Source organism: Pinus tabuliformis, chromosome J (genome assembly GCF_031772625.1).
Source record: "Pinus tabuliformis cultivar Carrire ecotype Pingquan chromosome J, CPIR1, whole genome shotgun sequence".
NCBI lineage: Eukaryota > Viridiplantae > Streptophyta > Pinopsida > Pinales > Pinaceae > Pinus > Pinus tabuliformis.
The window spans coordinates 1,638,007,603-1,638,030,780 of NC_142295.1; the positions used below are offsets into that span (position 1 = coordinate 1,638,007,603).

The 23,178-nt window shown below is 42.3% G+C and overlaps 1 protein-coding gene across 1 annotated transcript in view; it reads left to right on the forward strand.

Annotated features, from left to right (window-relative positions):
• Positions 1-640: 640 nt before the first annotated feature.
• The window catches only part of PSB29 (photosystem II reaction center PSB29 protein), a 188,338-nt gene continuing 165,800 nt past the window's right edge, over positions 641-23,178 (forward strand). The window contains exon 1 of the mRNA XM_089379847.1: positions 641-1,122. Within this exon, the coding sequence (XP_089235973.1) occupies positions 894-1,122 (229 nt within the window). The 5' untranslated portion in view covers positions 641-893. The remainder of the gene's footprint in view (positions 1,123-23,178) is intronic.

Consider the following 23,178-nt stretch of genomic DNA (forward strand, 5'->3'; position numbering starts at 1 on the left):
AATTTTAATATTTAGTTTTTCAAGATAATCTTTCAACATCTTATATTTCTTAAGATATATCTGCAATAAAATAAATTTCATATTAAATTGCCACATCATATTATTATCTTTATAATTTTTTGGGTTTTACTTAAACTACAATTTGAATTACACTCATTTAAAAATGAGAATTTTAATATTTAATGATTTAATTTTTCAAGATAATCTTTCAACATCTTGTATATCTCAGATATATCTTTACATCTTTAAAAATAATAGCTAGTATAATTACAATGTATATGAGTACATTGACTACTAATGTAGTCATTGATGACTACAATGTAGAATTGTCTGGGGTGAATTAAAATCAAACGAGCTACAAAGATAAACGACCCTCATAAGCTTAACGGCAAGACAAACAAGACCATGAAAGCATACATGTCAAGCTCATGGAGAGACGTGGCCCTCCCATGGCCACAAAGTACATTGAATCAAAGTGTTTCAATATTTTGAAAGATCTGAAAAGTATAGGAGTGACGAGACATGGAGACTTGGACATTGGACGCGGGGTCTAGTTTGGTCATGACGAGATACAACTATAGGTCATTTAAATCCTAGGAAGTCTAAATCCTCCATCCGCAGTGATATTTCTATTAATACACGTGTCAGTCCAAAAATGGCGAGAGCCAATAAGAGCATATCGGATAAGCCTGTGGGCATCAGCGTTCCTCCAAGCATTTCATTGATAGACTGAATTTCTATCGATACACCTTTCTTGCTTCTATACCTCAAGCTCTCTGTGACTCTACACAGAAATGAACTACTACATTTGATTTAATTGGACTGGAGACAATCTGACAACAAACAGAGATACATATTTGGGTGATAAAAGGAAATTTTGATATAGATTGAACATGTCAGGGGCCCTGGCATCAGTTTGCCCAACTGGGTTTCAGAGATTCACAGAAAGGACAACAATGCTACAGGGGATTCGCCCATCTAATACTATTTGCAGTCTTCGATGGCGAACAATCACTGGCCACGACCAACTACTGTTTACGGTTAATATAAGCAGCCGATCACTCCCAAAGGCTTCCTCTTCACTATCTGTGACCCGATGCTGCATGTCTGTTACGGCTTCTGGTAATGCCTGACTTCGCTATTTAGAAATTTCCTTGCTTAAATGAATATGCTTTTAATTTGGATTAGAGTTATCGGGACTGGTTATATCCGTGCCTCTGTTCTCAATGTGAATCTGGAAGAATCGAATCAGTGACCACTTTTCTGGAAACCCTATATTGCCCTCTAAAATAAAAACAACCGTGATAGGCTGTTTTAGGAGACGCTTTGCTACTCCCAGCACTGGATGTACCATTTCAGTCCCATATACCTATTTTTGTGGCTATCTGCGAAACATTAATAAAGTTATTTTATCTATCTTATCTATCCCTGTACAATGCAGGGTGCCATGATATGTCGGATCGCACAATCTTCTTTCCGTTGTTTGATCAGTGCTTGCTGTTATTTCCCATTTTATGCAATGTAGTCGTGAACATCCACATCTTTTAGGTCTTTGGGAACCTTAAACCTACGTCTTAAACGCGTAGTTGAAAAAATAACAGAGTACTCCTGAGTCAAACTCTGCTTGAACCTGCTGTTGAGCCAACTTAACTCGGTTCCGAGTTTCTGCAAGTCAGACATGCGAGTGCTCACCTGTCAGATCCTGATCCACAGCAGTTTTGGAATTCCCCTTGCACCCAGCCTGGCAAACTATAATTTTTTGAAATTTTGGGTTTCTATATTCCCTGTTACAAAACGTTTTTTTCCTAAGAATGGGCCATTAGCAATGTTGACTCTCAAGAAAGACCAGCTTCAGAGGAACCAAACGTGCATGTAACTAATATCGATTGGAAGGTCCAATACACACTGTCAAATCATGACCAGGAATGATTAATTCAAGCAGGCTGATGCTAATGTGCCGTTACCAAACAGCTTAATACGGAAAACTTTGCTGAGGTGGGTGGTGACGGTGAAGAAGATGAGAGGTTGTAATGGCAAGAACAATGCTCCCATGGTTACAAATTACAATCCTTCATCCTGCCCACTCTTAGAGGTGATTTTAATCTGTTTTATAAAATATGAAATTTCTAGCACGGTTCTCAACCAAGACCATCCCAATCGTACAGCCTATAGGCTACAGCTAAATATATCTAATATTTAATGCACTGAGGCCTGCCAATGTCAAAAAGGATTCTGAATATATATTTTTTTGTTTATAGAGAAATCAATAACTAGATCGGGCTCATACTCACGTGACACGAGTTCGATTTCGAGTTTGATTTCGACTGCTACCACTATAACCTCTAGGTGAACCCATACGTGCCCCAGTACATGGCCCACACGATAAATCAGGGGATTCGAACTTCAAACCTCAATTTTTCACAAAGATCATATCACAATGGCCGCCAATCAAGCTGCAACCTTGGGGGCCAAAAGGAATTCTGAATTTGAAGACGTGTAAATGATTACGTTTTTCAGAGTGCGAGTCATAGAATTTACCTGGGTTACAGAGGTGTTGAACTCTGTTTATAGACCCGAAATCCACCGTACCAGGCTGCAATTGAATGCCAACCAATACCAGCACAAAAGCACACTCAAGGAGAGTTGATTTGGACAATGAAATGATTGAAGAAGACAACCTTGTCTTTAGTATTAATTATCAATATATCATGTACCTTAATTAGTTGGTATCTGTAGTGGCATGTGGGCTGTGGCATATCGATATGGGGATTGAATTTTGGGGTGTGACCTGTTATCCAGCAAAAGTGGGTGACCCATAGGAGAAAATTTTTCTCCCCTGTGGTCAACTTACCAATCAACAACCCTATTATGATCCATAGATAGCTTTACTTCAAAGCTCTCCACCTATGCTTCGGTCAATGCTCTTGTTGAAGTGAGTGGTAGCTTCAGAAGGTCTTCTGCATATGCTTGGTGACTTAGCATGTGGAAGACATTATTTGCCTCTTCTAGGTGCTTGCTAGGTGGAGTAAGTGATTTATGTTTTTTTTTTCTAAGTCTAACTTAGGAAAAGTACAATAATTAAAGTAAATTAACTATTGTAGACTATTGAGTAATTTTCTAAGGATAAATAATTTAATTCTTTAAGTGACTTAGAAATAATTGCAATCGTTGATCTCCAAGATGGTTTTAGAGAGGAGATTGGGTTTAGGGATTTGGAGCCAATGTAGATTATAAAGGGAGCCTAGTGAGGAGGTGAAGACACAAGTTGTGTGAGCGAGTCATCATTCAGAGAGAACGATTTTCTCTAAGTGCGAGTGAGTCTATGGACCAGGTGCGCAGAGAAGAAGTATAAGTGGATTGGGGCAAATCCAGAAGGGCTGAGTCAGAGGAGATTGCAGGGCTGAGTTGTCAAAGGGAGATTGATTTTATCTGGAGGAGGCCAAGTCGCTGGAGGGCCAAGCTTTCCCTAGTGCGCATCAGTGGCATGCAAGGGGGACGTCGGTCGAGTTGCTGGCTGAGTATTTGGGTCAAGTTCTCCAGGCCGATATCATCCGGAGGCTAATTTCCTAGAGGCCCAGTACCTTTTGTCGAATTCGATTTGAGGGAGCCATGTTACAGGTTCCAAGGTTTTATATTTTTCCTTGTATCTCTATTGGTCGAAAAACCCATATTTTCTAGATAATTAAATGACAGAGAATTGTTTTGGGTGATTTATATTTGCAATGTGTGAGTGATCTCTTTGGTTTATTTCTGCTGCATATATTTAATTCTAGAAGTTTAAAATACCAGTGATTTTATTTTTCGATGATTCAATATTTATTTGGGTAAATAAATAAAAATTAAATTGCTGTGAGAAAATAAATCTGGCTGGTATTAGAAATTTAACATGGTATCAGAGTAGTCTAGAAGATTGAGAGAGAGATCACGAGGGTTTGCAGCAACAACTTTTTCTTTTTGCAGCAACATAATTATTTCTTAAAATTTTGCAGCTAGGTTTTGTGGCCATGGTCGATTTGTGGAGATGGCATCATCAAGTAGCTTGAGATATGAAGATTGGTTAGATGGGCTATCAAATTTCAATGCTTGGAAGGAGTGAATTACCATGATAATGAAGATGAATGGTCTCTGAGATCTAGTAAGCAGAGACATGCAGGTTCCTTCAGAACCAAATCTTGCAGTAGAGCATAAGCTCAAAGACATGAAAGCAAGATACATAATTTTTGATGGTGTGAGGGGTCATATAATTCCTTACATATCAGGGAAGGACATCGAAAGACAAATGTGGGTAGCTTTGACTAGTCTTTATCAGAGTACAAATGAGAACAAAAAAATGGTGTTGCGGGAGAAGTTAAACAACATTAAAATGAATAGATCTGAGACCATGACATCTTATTTCACGAGGGTCTAACAGGCTCATGATGAGCTTGCAACTGTTGGGGAAATTGTGCATGATTTGGACTTGGTTAAAGTTACTCTAAAGGGGTGCATAAAGCATTGGTCCAGTTTTGTGGATGGGATTCTTACTCGTCAATAACTTCCAGATTGGAGCCGGTTATGGGATAATTTTACCCAGAAGGAGATATGGAAACATGGTTGTGGGGGAGCGGCTCCCCCCCTTCGAATTGCTCTTAGAGCACGCTCCCAAAATTCTCTCCCGTCATGCTCTCGCAAAAAAAATTATCCTTGGTTTTTTCATAAATTTTTTGTCACAAAGATGTTCCAAATGCAATTTTTTTTCAAATTAACAAGACTTTTTGAGTAGGGCAGCCTAATTTTCAAGCTTATGGCCCTATTATTGATATGTAATTCATGGTAATGTTAAATTCTTAAAGTAAAAGTGACATTCTCCTTTATATTTCATTTTCATCTTTTATTTAAATTTTTAACATTACCATGAAAAGACTCAGGATGTTTAGTTTCATATGGAAAAGGTATAATTTCAGATCTCACTCAAAATCCAACAAAATTATCAATTTTTCAGGATTTCAGAATTGGGGGATTGAAATGTTTCCATTGGATTTTGTCATGTACTAGGGTATGAGATTTGTATTTGTTAATTTTAGGTATGTTCTATGCTTAGAGCAATTTATTTCAATTTTCATAGTTAGCTCAATATCTTTTCCAGATTAGCAATCACATTAGCACTAAAGTGAACTGCAGATAGAACATAAACATAAATCACAGAAGACAAGCCAAGACAAGAGGACACAAGATGTGGCGCTAGCCAGGGACAAACCCCAATGTGGGGAAACCCTTGATCAATTCTTCTTATATGTTCTTCAATAGTTTAGCAGAGAGAGAGATAGTACGTTTGCAACAGAAGTCAACACTTTGACTTATCTAGATAAGAGCATAGATCATCTCTATGAAGATGATACATGAGATCAGTTGAAGACATGTTGCTTCAACGGATTCCCCAAGGTGACTCCTTCACTTATCGTTGTGCTGCATTTCATCATCATGTTGCACCTCACCGCGCTGCACCATGCTGCACCCATCATCACTATGCTGCATCTCATCACGCTTCATTAATCATGATTGTACCCATCACTGTACTGCATTATGTGCCATTGTTGTACCATGTTGCCATACTGAACTATGTGTTGGCTGCACATTGCTTGCTTGTTGTCCCTTTGCATGCTGCTCTCCTTCGGAGACAGATGCTCTGGCTGTTCCAGCAGTTCTCGACAGTTTCGGCAGTTCCGGCTATTCCCGACAGTTCCGGCAATTCCGGATGTTCCTGGCAGTTCCGGCAGTTCCTACTGTTCTCGGCAGTTCCGGCTGTTCTGGCAGTTCCGGCAATTCCGGCAATTTCGGCTATTCTCGGCAGTTCCGGTAGTTCTGACTTTTCCTCGCAGTTCTGGCAGTTCTCGACAGTTCCGACATTTCCGGCAATTTCGGCTGTTCCCGATAGTTCCGGCAAATTCTGGCAATTTCGGCTATTCCCAGTAGTTCCGGCAGTTCCCGGCAGTTCTGACAATTCTAGCTGTTCTCGACAGTTCCAACAATTCCGACAGTTCCAGCAATTCCGACAATTACTGGCAGTTCCATCAGTTCTGGCATTTCCCCGCAGTTCCGGCAATTTCGGCTATTCCTGGTAGTTCCGACAGTTCCGGCTTTTCCCCGCAGTTCCCAACAGTTTCGGCAATTCTAGCTATTCCCGACAGTTCCGACAATACCGGCTATTCCTGGCAGTTTCGACAGTTCTGGCTTCTACCCTTTGGATTACGGCAGTGTTATCCCTTAGGATCTCTCCTCCTACTAAAACCCAAAGACAAGTAGAGAGGAAGAGATCCCAAGTGTGTTGAAAATGACTTGAAGGCCACCTCTATTTATACTAAAACGTTGAGCACAAGTGGGGTTTATTTGGTTGCTGGCTGACTTTGACGAATTGTCCCATAACACAAATAAATTCATATCTCCATGAATACTTATCGGAATCGGATTATCTTTAGATCAATCCTACACCTCTCGATGAGAGGGATCCAAGAAAAATATTAGCTTCCATTAATAAGATGACCCACATGGAGTTTGTCCCTAGTTGCCAATTTTAACACTCCCTCTCAACTAGGGAAAAGTCCATCTGCTGATCCATATGTCCGACTGTACTATCTCTGCCATTAGTGCCCTGCACTGCTCTGCTCTGCTGAACCATGAAGAAGAAGAATTGATCGAGAATGTCTAATACCATTCTCTATTGACCCGAAGTCAGTTTCATCTGAAGAGAGTGTGTCACATCACTCTTACTGACCCAAAGTTAGTTTAATTGATCCCAAATCAATATCTCAAGAGAGTGTCTCAAACCACTCACACTGATCCCAGATCAATTGCATTGATCCCAGATCAATGGAGGTCATCCTAGCATAGGCAGTAAGTAGATACAACGATGCGTCCATCGATAGTACTACTATGGTCCCTAACCCCATTTCCCTGCTCATTGATCAGATGAGAGGTACTTCCTATGAGTCCCAGACTGCATGGGTAGGATGCCTCAACAGGGGAACTAATCATCCTGTCCACAGGAGAATGAATCATCCTGCCCCACAGTCGCCATGGGAGAACTAATCATCCCGGCCCACAGGAGAACTAATCATCTTGTTTCACAGTTGCCACGAGAGAACTAATCATCCCGGCCCATAGGAGAACTAATCATCCTGTTTCACAGTTTCCACGGGAGAACTAATCATCCCGGCCCATAGGAGAACTAATCATCTTGTTCCACAGTTGCCATGGGAGAATTAATCATCCCGGCCCACAAGAGAACTAATCATCCTGTTCCATAGTTGCCACGGGAGAACTAATCATCCCAGCCCACAGGAGAACTAATCATCCTGTTCCACAGTTGCCACGGGAGAACTAATCATCCCGGCCCACAGGAGAACTAATCATCCTGTTCCACAGTTGCCACCGGAGAACTAATCATCTCGTTCCACAGTCGCCACGGGGTATCACAGGGGAAGGTTGAACCTATCATCCTGTACATAGCGCACCACTAGGGGAGGGTGAGTCGCCCTGTGGTCGTATGTTGCTCCAGTAAGTACCCCAAGCCTCCCAGAGCTCCCAGAGCTCAATGCGTGCAACATGCAGGACCCTTATAAGAAGGTCTCTCAATGACTCCAAGTCGTTTGGCAAAGTCACAGATTTGACCTTTCCCGAAGCTTTGACAAAATGTCTGCGACCTGTACATCAGTCTCAATGCGATGGAGCCTCCTCGCTCATCGACTTACCATATCCCAGATAAGGCAGTATCTGATGTCTATTTGCTGGAGCAATCATCGAATACGAGATTCTTCAATAATCGAATCCCCCCTCTCGTTGTCACAGAGAATCACAGTGGTATTCATCATGTGTACAAATAGCTCACTGAAGAGCTTCCACAACTAGGCAGCTTCATACGATATCATACTCATAGCTATGTATTCGGTTTCGGTGGTGCTTATAGCAACCGACTTCTGCTTCCTGCTCATCCATGATATCAAAGCAGAACCCAAAGAGAACCAGCGCTGAGAAGTGCTCTAGTGATCCTCCACACTACCTGCCCAGTGAGCATTTGAATAATTATGCAACTTCATATTTCCAGCAATGTATCTCAATCCATGAGAGATTGTGCCCTGAAGATATCTGAGAAGATTCTTAGCACCGATCCAGTGAGGCTCAACCAAATATGAGCTCACCATGCTAATTGCAAAACATATGTTTGGACGGAAGTTCACCAAGAACATCAATGCAAATGAGTTTATGGAACTCAGAGTCATTTCCCCAATCTGGTCCGCCATCATCACCATATAACTTGTGAAAGTTAAGATCCTCGAGGTAGTCATAGGTTTGCAGTTTACCATTCCACATCTGGAATCCAACTCCCTCTTACTTTTGCAAGTGAGAGGGTCTGCACCTGTTTGAAATAGGTCGTCCTCAGAAGGTGCTGGTATGGGAGGTCTATCATCCACAACCTTCAAACAATGGTTTGGATCGACTTCACTCTTAGTGAATCTCAGCTTCATCTAACAGCTATCAATCCTCTCATACTACGCTTGGGGAATTTTGCTTCAAGCCGTAGAGGGCTTTCTTCCACATGCATACGTGAGATTCCTGATCATGAATCTCAAACCCCTCGGGTTGTTCCAAACCTGTGGACCTGCTACATGAGGGGAATGGTCCTCTTGTAAGATTTTCCTTCGGTACATCTCAGACCGATACTTTCATGCTCTTTTTGAATTCAGGCATCCCTGTCACCATCTGACTCACAGACCTCCGGTGCTATGTGTCAATGGACATGGTCCCAGTGGACTTCTTGCAACTTGATACAACCCCGAACTCAAAAACATCTTTGAAAATTTTATTTTCAAACACGTACCTTTCCATCGATGAGTGCCACCCTGTAAGCTTTGACTTCCATTGCCGAAATGGACACTAGGTTCTTCTTGCGATCAGGTACATAAAAGAGATTTTGTAAATGAATCGAGTTATCCTCATTCAATTGAGGGGTAACATTCCCTACACCCTTTCCGGGATAGGTGGCATCAGCTCCAAGTATAATCCCACGATTGTTTCCATCTATACCAAATTAGAGAGTGCACCCTACTATCCGATGAAGTGCCTTGAAGCACTACAATCAATAAGCTAGATTCCCAAAGAATCTGAAGGAGAGGGCTAATACAAGATAACGCTTCTTTATCTTATCAAAAACAACATTTGATTCTTCATACCAGGGGTTCCTTGCTTTCATTGAAGAGTCGGCTGTATCCTTGATGACCTGCATTACCTGTCATTCCTCTGATCATTGAAGATGTCCCTGGAATGATTGTTATCATCATCAAGTGATGTGTCCCTGCCAGTCGGACACTCCGCATAATGGCCGAACTGCCTTTCCTTACATCCTTAGATCGGGACTTCCCATAGAAGTGATCTTTAGGTAGGCCATCAGAAACTTCTGCTGCGCCATTCTGATAATATTCTCTGCTTCAACTTCACCCTCGGTGAATTTGAAGAGGGATGAGGAACCCATTGATCCTTTTGTCCTTTCCCAACTGTCTTCGTTGATTTCTCTTTCGCTCTTGCTTGGGCTTTGTCTTCACCTCAACTCTAATACCATGTTAATTTTGGGTATGTTCTATGCTTAGAGCAATTTATTTCAATTTTCATAGTTAGCTCAATATCTTTTCTAGATTAGCAATCACATCAGCATTAAATTAAACTGCAGATAGAACATAAACATAAATCGCAGAAGACAAGCCAAGACAAAAGGGCACAAGATGTGGCGCTAGCCAGGGACAAACACCAATGTGGGGAAACCCTTGATCAATTCTTCTTATATGTTCTTCAACAGTTCAACAGAGAGAGAGAGAGATAGTACGTTTACAACAGAAGTTAACACTTTGACTTATCTAGATAAGAGCATAGATCATCTCTAAGAAGATGATACATGAGATCAGTTGAAGACATGCTGCTTCAACTGATTCTCCAAGGTGACTCCTTCACCTATCATTGTGCTGCATTTCGTCATCATGCTGCACCTCACCACGCTGCACCATGCCGCACTCATCGTCACTATGCTGCATCTCATCACGCTTCATTAATCATGACTGTACCCATCACTGTATTGCATTATGTGCCATTGTTGCACCATGTTGCCACACTGACCTATGTGTTGGCTGCACATTGCTTGCTTGTTGTCCCTTTGCATGCTGCTCTCCTTCGGAGATAGATGCTCTGGCTGTTCCGACAGTTCCCGACAGTTCCGGCTGTTCCCGGCAGTTACGGCAGTTCTGACAGTTTCGGCAATTCCGGCAATTTCATCTATTCCTGGCAATTCCGACAGTTTTGGCTTTTCCTCGTAGTTTTGGCACTTCCCGGCAGTTTCGGCAATTTCGGCTGTTCTGGCAATTCCGGCTATTCCCGGCAGTTCTGGCAGTTCCTAGTAGTTCCGACAGTTCCAGCAATTCCTGGCAGTTCCGGCAATTTCGGCTATTCTCGGCAGTTCTGGCAGTGCCGTCTTTTCCCCGTAGTTCTGGCAGTTCCCGATAGTTCCGGCAATTCCGGCTATTCCTGGCAGTGTCGACAGTTCTGGCGTCTACCCTTTGGATTAGGGCAGCGTTATCCCTTAGGATCTCTCCTCCTACTAAAACCCAAAGACAACTAGAGAGGAAGAGATCCCAAGTGTGTTGAAAATGACTTAAAGGCCACCTCTATTTATACTAAAACGTTGAGCACAAATGGGGTTTATTTGGTTGCTGGCTGACCTTCACGAATTGTCCCATAACACAAATAAATTCATATCTCCATGAATACTTATCGGAATCGGATTATCTTTAGATGAATCCTACACCTCTCGATGAGAGGGATCCAAGAAAAATATCAGCTTCCATTAATAAGATGACCCACATGGAGTTTGGCCCTAGTTGCCAATTTTAATAGTATTTAATCAAGAGCACCAAGTCCTCTTTGTACCTTCATGTTAGTGACATTGGTTGTCGAACTCCTCTATCATGACCCTACTAAAAATGTACCCATCACTCAAACAAAATATTGACTTGGCATGCTACATTTTTTCTATCTTATGTTAATTGCTTAGAGGGTGATATTAATGACAAAGATCCCAAGATAGACAATGATTTTCATGATATGTAGCTATTTGTTGTAGCATGATTTTTTTGCATGCTAGAGGCCATCTAGAGCCTATTTGTTGATGTATTTTAAGTTTAGAGATGGATACCACTCTATGCTAGTTTGGTTATGTCACCCTTACATGTTATATAAATGAGAACTTGTAACTTGTGGACGTGGTTGATGAAGATTATAACTTTTAGATGATTGATGTTATATGGTGTAATCCATGTTTTTATGCTTTTTATATCTAATTCATCATTCTACATGCTTTTGTTGACATATATGCATCAAAATATATAAAAATATATATTATATAAAAGTTCGCTCCCGATTCGCTCCCAAACTGGGAGCTTTTGAAAATGTCGCTCCCCACTCCCACTTCGAAATAACGTCGTATGGGAAAACTCATTAACCGGAGGACAACAAAAAGATAAGATAATTTATTTTATTAATGTCATCGGGTGACCACAAAAGTAGGTCAATGGGACTAAAAGATACATCCGGTGAGAATACAAGACATGTGGGAGTGCAAATGCTACTCCATTGTAGCTCCAAAGCTAAAAATATGAAAATATGAATAAAATAAGACTAAAATGAAATAAAGGTACAATTAGAGAATGTATAAAATCGCATGAAATGACAAAATATGAGAAATACAAAGTATATTTGTGGTTATATTGTGTAACTCCAAAGAAGCAAAAGAGGGCTGAAGGTGAGGCCAATGAGTTCAACATCTTCCACATCTGATGGTCAATGGTGAGGGAGGCGAGCAAGGCAATCTCTCCCTATCTAGGTCATCCAGAACCGTCAGGAAATCCAATTGTATGATCCTGGGGGGGGGGTAGAGGAGCGAGGGCTACTCCTAACATTTGAGGCTAAAAGGAAGAAGCTGATGATTATTCTCTGTCTATTGTGTGTGGCTGGGAGGAGGTTTGGCGGGTGGGAGGAGCCATGGGCTGTCTCTGTCTCGAACCATTTCCTCTGACTCTTTGAGGATAAGTTGACTGAAGCATGTTATTGCATCTACGGGCTGGTCTCAAATATACTTGTCTGTCTCGTAAAAGGGTGGGGATTGCGGTGAATCTCGAGATCTCACCCTTCTCCTATCTGTTGCATACTGAGACTCTGCCCGCCGCTTCTTATTACAATTAGACGAAACAACGTGGAAATAAGAGTTAATAGTTCTAGAAATCCGAAGTTGAGTTGAGGTGTGCAAGAGTTGAGATCTATATGTAAAGATCTCCCTGATAAAGAGGGCTAGGCATCTCTGGTCCTGGTATTGGAAAAAATTTAAAAAGTAGAGAGGGAGAACCTGGAATCCCTGTAGAGACAATGGAAATGTCCTTTGGTTTCATAGTAAACGGGGCACTTGAAGATGAGGTACCACTTAGTCTCTGGCTCGTGTAGATGACACACTTGGAAAATTCTATCCGATTGAGGAATATGATGGTTAGTCTCAACTCTAAGATGATGTGAGCCCACACGAAGTTACCCTAGGGGTATCCTGAGTGCGTGCATCCATTGTCGATGTAAGTAAGGGGGGCGAATGATGAGGCCATCCTGCAACTCTAAGAAATGCTCCAAATAGAAAGACATTTTCGATGGCCCATAGGAGGTGAAATCCATGTGACATGAGTGTATAACTGATAGATGTCGTCTTTGATGGAGTGATTTAGTACCTATTTAGTTGGCAGAAGATCGCTTGATGCATCACGAGAGAATTTGAATGGTGGGAGGCGCTCTGGGGAGATGGCCATAGATTGGAGGAGTCAGGATCCCTTAGAGAACGACCCTCGAGCACGATTTGTTGATTGATTTGAAGTGAGGGCTTTTGAGGAGCAAAGTGCTAGGTAGGGGTAACGATCTCTCCCCATTGCAGAGTCTCGGAGAGATCTAACTTTGTGGAGGAAAGAGACTAGGCGGAAGATGACCTCAAGGTGGAATGGATGGGCCTTGAACTCTGCCTGGATAATAGGCTGTGGAACTGTACGTTTGCATCATATGATGCATCTAAGAAGCAAGGTTTGGACTCAAATTTGTCTGCATCAAACTTGGTCCCTAGATCTTGGAGCCAAAGAACTATAGGTTGAATAATTGTGTCCATGAGGTGGAGTTTGGATTAGATGTTCTAAAACTGAATCTAGAAGCACTGTCTCTCGATGAGGGCAAGAGAGCCATATCCTTTGTTAAGCTAGGGCTGGAGGGCCTGTCTCATGCATTGAGTTGTACATGCACAGAATGTGTACAATCATCCTGTTGACAACCTCTATCTAGCCATCAGTTTGGGGATGGAAGTCTATGGACTTAGTGAGTTTGGTGTCCAGCATCAACTAGAGACTGGACCAAAATAAACTAAGGAACCTGCTGACCCGATCTGAGATGATAGACTATGGGATCCCAAAGTGTACCCATACTTGTTCAAAGAAGAGTTTAGCAGTGGCTTCTGCTGTGATATTCTTCTTGCAGGCCGCCATAATGGCCATCTTCGAGAACTTGTCGATGACCACAAAAACACAGTCATTTCCATGCTTAGTAGAAGGAAGGCCCGACATGTAATCCATGGAGATGGATTCCCAAGGTCGACTAGGGGTAGGTAGCGGAGTATAGAGGCCTTACTTCTTGATGGTCGGTTTGGCAATGGCGCAGACAGTGCAGGATCTGATGTACTTCCCGACATCCTATCGAAGATTCGGCCAGTAGAAATACTTCTGCAATACTGCCACTGTTTTCTCGACCCCGAAATGCCCAGCGGCCCGACTGTAGTGCACTTCCCAAATCATCTTGGCTTGCTCGCTTGAAGGAACACAAAGGTGTCCTAGGTGGCATAGCAGGGCATCCTGGAGGTGAAAATCTGGAACTTGCTAACCCTCCAAGAGCATCTGGTATGTGTGATGAACTTTGGGTTGCTTTTGTAGAGAAGTGGCAAATCAGAAGTCTCGTGCCCACAAGAGTTGAGCACGGTGGTTAACGCCATGATCGGTGGTCGGTTGAGGCAGTCTGCAACATTATTGGTGCTACCCTTCTTATACTTGATATTCAAATGGAACTGCTGCAGGTATGTGGACCACTTTTGATGGTGATCATTCTACAACTTCCCTTGTGTCTGTGTGAACTGCAGGGGTTGGTGGTTTGTGTGGATGACCGTTTCCTTCCCCAAAATGTAATGCTTCCATTGTCGGCAAGCTTGCACGATGGAATACATCTCTTTGTCATAAGTGGGATACTTCCGGACTGTCCCTGAAAGTGTCTCACTATGATATGCCACTGGATGCCCCTGTTGAGTAAGGACTGCCCCAATAGCATAGTCAGAGGCATCTGTCTCGATCTCAAATGGTTGTTGCAAGTCTGGTAAAGTGAGCATTGGTGCAGAGCAGAGGCGATGTTTCAACTCTACGAATGCTTTCTGTTGAGATTTAGACCAAAAGAATTTTGCTTTCGCTCTTCCCTTGGTGACTTGACTCAAGGGCCAAGTGATATGAGAGAATCCCAACACGAACTTGCGGTAGAAATTGGCAAGACCCAGAAAGCTACGGAGCTCTGTCAGAGTGGTTAGGGTTGGCCAATCCCGAATGACTTGGATCTTGGCTGGATCCACATGCACCCCTTGTTCATCAATAATGTATCCCAGATACTGAACCTGGGTCATGCCAAAAGTGCATTTCTCCAAATTGGCACACAACTTGTGTTGCCGCAGTGTTTGGAGAACCTGTTGGATGTGGTGGAGGTGCTCTCCCCAACTTTGTCTAAAGATCAGGATGTCATCCAAGTATACCACTACAAATGAGTTGGTGAATGGTCGCAAGATGTCATCCATTAGCCTCATGAAGGTTGCAGGAGCATTCGTCAACCCAAAAGGCATAACCAACCATTCGAAAAGGCCTTCCTTGGCTTTGAAGGCAGTCTTCCACACATCGGAGGGTTCGATTGGTACCTGGCGATAGTCGGACTTCAAGTTGAACTTGCTGAAATATTTTGCCCCATTTAGTTGGTCTAGAAGGTCACCAATCCGTGGGATCGACTGCCTATTCTAGACAGTGATCTTGTTCAGCGCTCGATAAGCAATACAGAGTCCCCAAGTTCCATCCTTCTTCTGTACCAACACGATCGGGCTCCCGTAGGGCGATGAACTCGGACCGATGTGACCTTTCTGCAACAGCTCCTGAATCTACCTCTTGATTTCGTCGTTCTCCAGAACGGAGCGCCGATAGATTGGTCCATTGGGCAGCGACGCACCTGGGGTCAGATCGATGGAGTGCTTGACCTGATAGTGCAGAGGCACCCCTGTGGGGGAGGTGAAGATGTCCTCGTACTTGTCCACGATCTTGTCCATCTGTTGTTGCTGTGCGGAGGGGCCCTGTCTGGAGGTCGTGGCCACCGTCTTCTTCTTTCCCTGAGGGCGTATCATCAGGAAAACAAATTTCCCGGTTTTGGAAATGAGCTTACTGCATTGTTTTGCAGTAACCAAAGAGATGGTGGTAGGCGGTGCTACCTCTAGTATCCTGTACAACTTATTTCCCAAAGTAACAATAACAGCATGAGGCCTTGACTCATACACAACATGTCGCTTCCATAAGTATGGTTGGCCTAATAATACATCACAAACATCAAGGGGAGCAACGTCACATAATACCTCATCCGTGAAGGGCTTGATGTTGTATGGAAGGCAACACTGCTGGCTCACGCGAAGATCTCGTCCTTGGTGAAGCCACCGATGGTGTACGGTTGTGGATGTGCTGTGGTCGGTAAGCCCAACCGCTTCACGACCTCTGCCGAAATGAAGTTCTTTTGGCTCCCATTGTCGACAATGAACTGTAGTGGGGAACCCTTTACCCACATCTGAGAGTGGAAGAGGCGCTCCTCCTCCTTTGGATCTTCGTGGTGGCAACAGTGGCGTTGGGCTCCGCATCGATAATCTGCTTCCCTTTGTCATTCCCCTTGTCGAGTTCTGACTCAGAGTCGTAACATGCATCTGATTCCGAAGCCTTTAGCTCGGCCACCAGTGACTGCTTGGCCCGACACTCACTTGTGTTGTGAGTGGAGCTCTTATGGAACTCACACCACTTTCCTGTGTCCTTCTTCGGCTTCGCGGCATTGTTCTTTGCTTGCGGCTTTGGTGGGTTGTCCTAGGTCGCCTCGCCTTGGCTTTGTCCTTTGTTCTGCGGTTTGGGGGCACCTTTCCCTTGCTTCAGATTCACAGATCCAAAGTCTCGCTTCTTCTGTTTAAACTTTTGCTTGATCTTGACCGCATATTGGTATGCCGTGCCGAGCGAGGAGATGTCCAGGAATTCCATCTCGTCCTGGATGTACTTGTGCAGGCAGCCGAGGTACTTGAGAACCAAATGCTTCTCAGAATCCTTGATACCCAACTTCGTGCGAAGGGTATGAAAAACATTGGTAAACTCCGGCACATCTTGGTCCCTTCCCTGTCGCAGCGTTGTCCACTTTATGTATTTATCCTCATAGCTCCTGACAAGGTAGTACTGCTCCTTGATGGCATCCCAGAACGAGTTCCAAGTGGGTGTGGCTGAAAACAGTGAGTTTGTACTTTCATCCTTTTGCTCACAATAGGTTTCCCACCAGTCCTTGACGTGGGGGGCTGCTTTGAGAAGTGCAAAGGTGATCTTTTCCTGGTTGGAAAAATCATGAACGGAAAAATATCCTTCTAGCAGATTTAACCATTTATCTACAACGTCTGCATCTATCTGACCCTCAAATATGGGAATGTCAAAGTTAACTTGTACCTTAAAGGGTGTGGCGCTTCCAGAGTAGCTGTCGGAAGTAGATGCATCGCCCCTGGGTAGCCGCTGAAGGATCTGGGCAAAGTTGTCCATCATCGCGTTCATTTGTTGCTCGAGGGCTTCCTCCAGCAAGATTTTGATAGGATCTCTTGCCCCCTCGTCTTTCTTTTCGTCCGCCATGGGAGGCCATCGGGATTTGCGAGGTTGGTCTTGCAAAGGTTCGACCAGTTCAAGCCCTAACTCCTTATATCCTGATCTTGTTGGGGACATGCAAAGAAAAACAAAGAAAGAGCATACCGCTCTAATACCACTGATTTGGATTTAAACAGGAATGCAACAAATTACAGATATAACCATAAATACAAAGATGCAGTAGAAATAACACTTCATTTCATTAATATCAAATACTGAAATATGCTTACAAATATAATGGAAATAAGACTAGTTCGGGCGATGGTAGCTTATCTCTAAGAAGAGATGTGGCGGCTACATGCCTTTGAACTGCGTTACAATGAGGCTCAAGGGCCTTTTTATTATTGAACAATAAGAGCAAACCCTAAACAATCAAAACCCTAACCCAAGGAGATGTAACACCAAGAGTTTATGGGCCCCATTGGGGTGAGTTGGACAACCAACTTCCCGGGGTCACGACTTGGTCATATTATCTCCGTTTAACGCGCATGATAACCCGTTGGAAAGATCTCTCTGAGGACTTCGACGAAAAATATGATTTTAAATAGCAAATCGCTGGCGGTAGATTGCCAAAAAAACGTCGTTTAGGGCCTCAAAACGGCTCTGGAATTTTATGACCCGAAAAACTGCTAAAAATAGTAAACTGTGCTACAATTAAGGAAACTGAAAAACTGAAAGAAACAATGGTGGGGGTCCAAGTGGAATTGGTGGGTGGCCACCAATATCCACCTGGATCAAGGTGGGAGGAAAACTAGAGCAAACCACTTGGTTAAAAAGATTGGCAAGATAGATCATAGGATTCAAGTGGCTTACTGCCATGCTTTAGGAATTTAGCTTGAAGGCCTTCGTCAACAACTTTGACAAAGTTCAGAGCTCTGGCTGCCCTCTTGACATCCAATTCTGAAAAAGGGTGGCATGGGGGGTGCAAGAAAAATGGATTGGAGGTTGCCCGAGGATGTCATATAGGGAGGTAGTATGTGAAAACATGGTTATGGAATCCAATTCAAGGGGGATGGTTCGATGCTTGGGCAAAAGGGTACACCAAAAGGCCCTGGGGGAGTAGTGGAGGGCCTCACGAAGCTCTCGTCTCCTTTGGGAGAGAAATATATGCTTTTTGTGGCGAAGGAGTTTATGGTAGGCTGTCTAAAGAGAAGGGGATGTTGGAAATGTAATTATGTTTGATCTTCATAATTATCATTATACTTGTATCAATATGTATTTCATGTAAAAGCAAAAAGAAGAAAAATAATTTTTTATTATCATTATTATTTTTATTAGTCAAAGCATGTTCTTCATGCTTATAGCCTATAGGGTTTATTGAGTCAAAAGAAATATATTTGAGTCAAAGTCTCATTTGGACTTCTTGTAAGAAAATGAATGCCTGTGCCCAAGACTTTATCAACACTGCAGTCTACATTAGGACACATTAGGTACTACTCAGTACTGTAGGTTTATTGGGATGTACATGGAGCTGTCAAAAAATTCAATTTTGTCCTCCACAGAGCAAGTCGTCCCTCCTGGAGAGGTCAGCCTGAAGAGGCACCCATTTGACCCCCTGGACATGTATAAGTAGAAGCCAATTTGACCTCATTTGCTCACCAATCATCACTTCAATTTCTGTGAAAGGAGAATTTAAGCAAAAGTTAAAGGAGAGAGAGAACAAAGTCAAAGGGGAGAGAAACAATCTGACTTGTGCCCCTAATTCTGCTCACACGTGCGAGTTTTCTGAGGTAGATTCTATGGTGTTGTAGGCTTGAAATTTCAGGGGGATGAAATTGCAGAGGTCGAAATTTCAGGAATGGACCAAATTTCAGATGTTTGACCAATGTTGACTTTTATTGACTTTGACTTGTTGAAGAAACTTGAAGGAGGGCTGATTTGGGGTCTTTGTGGTAGTCTTGGTTTTGGTCTTGGGTCTTGGACATCTCACTTTGATCTGATTCTATAAGAAGAAGATTTTTGGGCTTTCCCCCTTTTGGGGCTTTGCCTTGGCTTGGAGCCTAATTTCTTGTGTTCTTTGTCTCTTGTGATCTTCATGTTTTTGTACATTTTGGTAATTGCTTGATGAAGAGAACATTAAATTAATTAAGAAGCCAAAAAGTATTTACAAGTAATTATCAAGTTAAGAGAAATCTACCCTAACTTCAAGCATCTTGATTTCTCAATGTTAATTTGGCAGCTCAGTGCAAATTCCAACCATTGCATTAAATTTCTCTTTCTGAGAGGTCTAAAATTGACTTTTGAAGCACTCAATTGGGATAAGGGAAAGTGGATTTTTGAATTTAAGCCCACAAGTTCAAAATTGTCAAGGTTGGCGTTGGGTCTTGATGGCACCTCTCAAGGACAAGATGGCACCCCTCAAGTGGCATATAAATACAAGTGACCTCAATTTCATTTGGCACCTCATCATGTCAACACATCTCTTCTCTCTCCTCATTTGATTGGTTTTTACAACTCAGAATTGTAGGGAATCTTTCACACGTGCAAAGGACAAATGTCATTTTCAGGTTGGCCGAATTTCAGGTCTGTTTTGGGACACTAACCAACATTGACTTGGTTGGATTTTACATGATTTTACTGCTGTTTTGGGTGGAGTATCTTTGTTATAGCAGGCTGCAGCTATTGGCACAAAATCCAAGACAATCGGGGGACTTTGATTGCAGCCCTAATTGCAGACCTTTGACTTCAGGTGACCTCTCTAAGTTGACCAAGTTTGACTTCCTGTAAGTGGACTGTTTTGGGCTCATTTCAATCAGCAAAGGAGGCCACATTAATTGAACCAGGACCGAGCTCTTTTGGAGACTTCTTTGACTGCTGACTTATTTCTGGTTAGGGCACACTTTGGTTACAGTTCACTGCTGTTGACTTGGGCAGATTGCAGGAAGATCTGATTTGACTCTAGTTGACTTCATCTCTCTCTCTAGTCTCTGATTTGGATAGTTGCTTGGCATATTAACATTATTGGATATTGGATTTTGGATATTGGCTAGTCAAAGCTTGACTTTGACTCTTGCTTGTTGTACTCTTGGCTGAACATTTGAAGACAATCTAATAGAAGAAGATTTTCAAAGGGTTTTCCTCCTTGTGGGGTTTTAACTTTTTCCCTTGTCATTGACCAAATATTGTGTCTCTTGTCTTTTGGTTGTCTTTCAATGTGCATTTGTATAATTGTTCTATCTACTACTGCTCTACTGTCATTGGCTAATTGAAGAAGTGAAATTGTAATTTGGATGCTATTGGAAATTGTTGAAGTAAGTTGCAACATAGAACAATTCTTGATGAAAAATTAACATGGAATCAATGCTGAGGTGAAGACAAGCCCAATAGACGTAGAGCAAGAGCATCCATTTTCTAACAGCGGAATTTTTGGTCTGGTAAAAAATGTCTACCTCATACTTAAGGATAATGAAAATTTCATTGAAGCATTTGGCTTTGCAGTGTGGAAGACCAGGATCAATGTTACCTTTGAGGAGTATGCTGTCATGGAATATGTGGAAGGAAAGATTTCAGCACCTCCGGAAAATGCTCCCCAAGTTGTCAAATCCAAGTACAAGAAAGGTGAGATTAAAGCTAAGAAGGTCATCATTGATTCCTTAAGAGATCATCTACTTGTTTATATTTCTTTATTGAAGACATCCAAGGAAATGTATGATAAGATTGTGAGCATGTATGAAGTGAACAATTTGAGCCACATTATGGATTTGAAAAATCAAATCAAGGAGTCTAAGATGCACAAGGGAGCGACTATAGAATCATTCTTCATGAGAATCACTTGAATCAGGGATCGACTCCGGACTGCTCAAGAAATTGTACTTGACAAGAAATTAGCGATGACCGCCCTTAGTGGTCTTCCTTCATCATGGGACATGTTCATTACTTCTATCAACAATAAAGAAAGGATCCCTACTTTTGATGAACTACTTGCTCTATGCAATCAAGAGGAAAGATTGATTGATGAAGGAGAGCCTACTGCCTTCGTTGCTCAAGGGAAGAAGAACAAGAAGAAAGGAAAGGGAAAGCCATCTAATGCAAGAAGACCTCCTCAAGCCAATCGAGACTCCAAGGACTCAAGAAGACGAGATAGAGATGTCGAATGCTACAATTGTCATCGAAAAGGACACTATGCTTGAGATTGCCTCGAGAAGAGAGATGCTCCAAGAAGAAACACTTCAAGGTCCTACAACAATAACCATGGTTACAACAACAACATGTCATATGATAGAAGAGATGGAAGAAGGAATGATAGAAAAAGAAGAGACTCTCTTGATGATTGTGAAGAAAGTTATCGTCCACAAAAGAGGTCAAGAAATTCTAGGTATGAAAGTAATGCTGCTAATCAATCTGAATATATCCTTATTTTTACACTTTCTAGTTCCTCTCCTTCGGATGCTTGGGATAGTTGGTTGGTTGATAATGCAGACTCTCATCATTTCTCCAGGTATAAGGAAGTTCTCTCTAATTTAGTAGAGAGGGAGTCAAGTTTGAAGATTATTCTTGGAGATAACTCCACTCATCCTGTCAAAGGCTTTGGGTCTGTCAAATTTCACTTGGGCTCTGGGGAATTTGTTTTGCCTTCGTTGCTCAAGGGAAGAAGAAGAACAAGAAGAAAGGAAAGGGAAAGCCATCTAATGCAAGAAGACCTCCTCAATCCAACTAGGACTCCAAGGACTCAAGAAGACGAGATAGAGATGTCGAATGCTACAATTGTCATCGAAAAGGTCACTATGCTCGAGATTGCCCTGAGAAGAGAGATGCTCCAAGAAGAAACACTTCAAGGTCCTACAACAATAACCATGGCTACAACAACAACAGGTCATATGATAGAAGAGATGATAGAAGAGATGGAAGAAGGAATGACAGAAGAGACTTGCCTGATGATCGAGAAGAAAGTTATCGTCCACAAAAGAGGTCAAGAAATTCCAGGTATGAAAGTAATGTTGCTAATCAATCTGAATATATCCTTATTTTTTCTCTTTCTAGTTCCTCTCCTTCGGATGCTTGGGATAGTTGGTTGGTTGATAGTGCGGACTCTCATCATTTTTTTGGGTATAAGGAAGTTCTCTCTAATTTGGTAGAGAGGGAGTCAAGTTTGAAGATTATTCTTGGAGATAACTCCACTCATCTTGTCAAAGGCTTTGGGTTTGTCAAATTTCACTTGGACTTTGGGGAATTTGTTTTGCTTCATGATGTGATGTATGTGTCGAGATTGAAGAAGAATTTGGTATCCATATTTGCTTTGGAAGACAAAGGAATGAGGATTGCTTTCATCAAAGGAAAAGTACTTACTTGGCTTGTTGGATCCCCTATGAGAGATGCTTTCACATTGGGATCTAGATTTGAAGGACTCTATAGAGTCACTAGTAGACCTCTTCTAGCAATGGTCCATGATACAAATCATCAAAGCGAGCTATGGCATCGAAGACTAGCCCATCTTCACTATGATGCACTTCCGAAATTGAAGAAGTTAGTCTCTGGGATTCCTGATGTTCAAGCTCAACATGATGGAGTATGTCCAGGGTGTGCCAGTGGAAAGAAGACAAGGGGACCATTCCCCTCTAGTGAGAATAAGACAAAAGACATCCTCCATCTCATTCATTCTGATATATGTGGTCCGATGCTCGTACACTCACTTGGTGGCCATCTATATTACATTACCTTCGTTGATGATTTCTTAAGAAAGGCAAGATATATTATTTGAAGCATAAGGATGAGGCCTCTTCAAGGAGTTCAAAACTTTGGTTGAAAATCGAACAAGAAAGAAAATTAAAATCTCCAGGTCCGACAACGGTGGGGAATACATCTCAAATGAATTCATTGACTTTTGCAAGAAGGAAGGTATCAAGAAGGAGACTATTGTGCCCTACAATCCTAAACAAAATGGAGTGGCTGAGAGAAAGAACTGGTCTATTGTAGAAGCTGTTCGAGCCATGCTTCATGATAAAAAACTGTCGAAGTTCCTTTGGGGAGAAGCAACAAATACAATGGTATATGTTCAAAACAAGGTGCCTCATCAAGCATTGGACAACAAGACCCCCGAAGAAGTATTCACAGGTGTCAAGCCCGACATTGGTCACCTCTGTATATTTGGCTGCCTCGTATATTTCCATGTGCCGAAGGTCAAAAGACACAAGCTAGAAGCCAC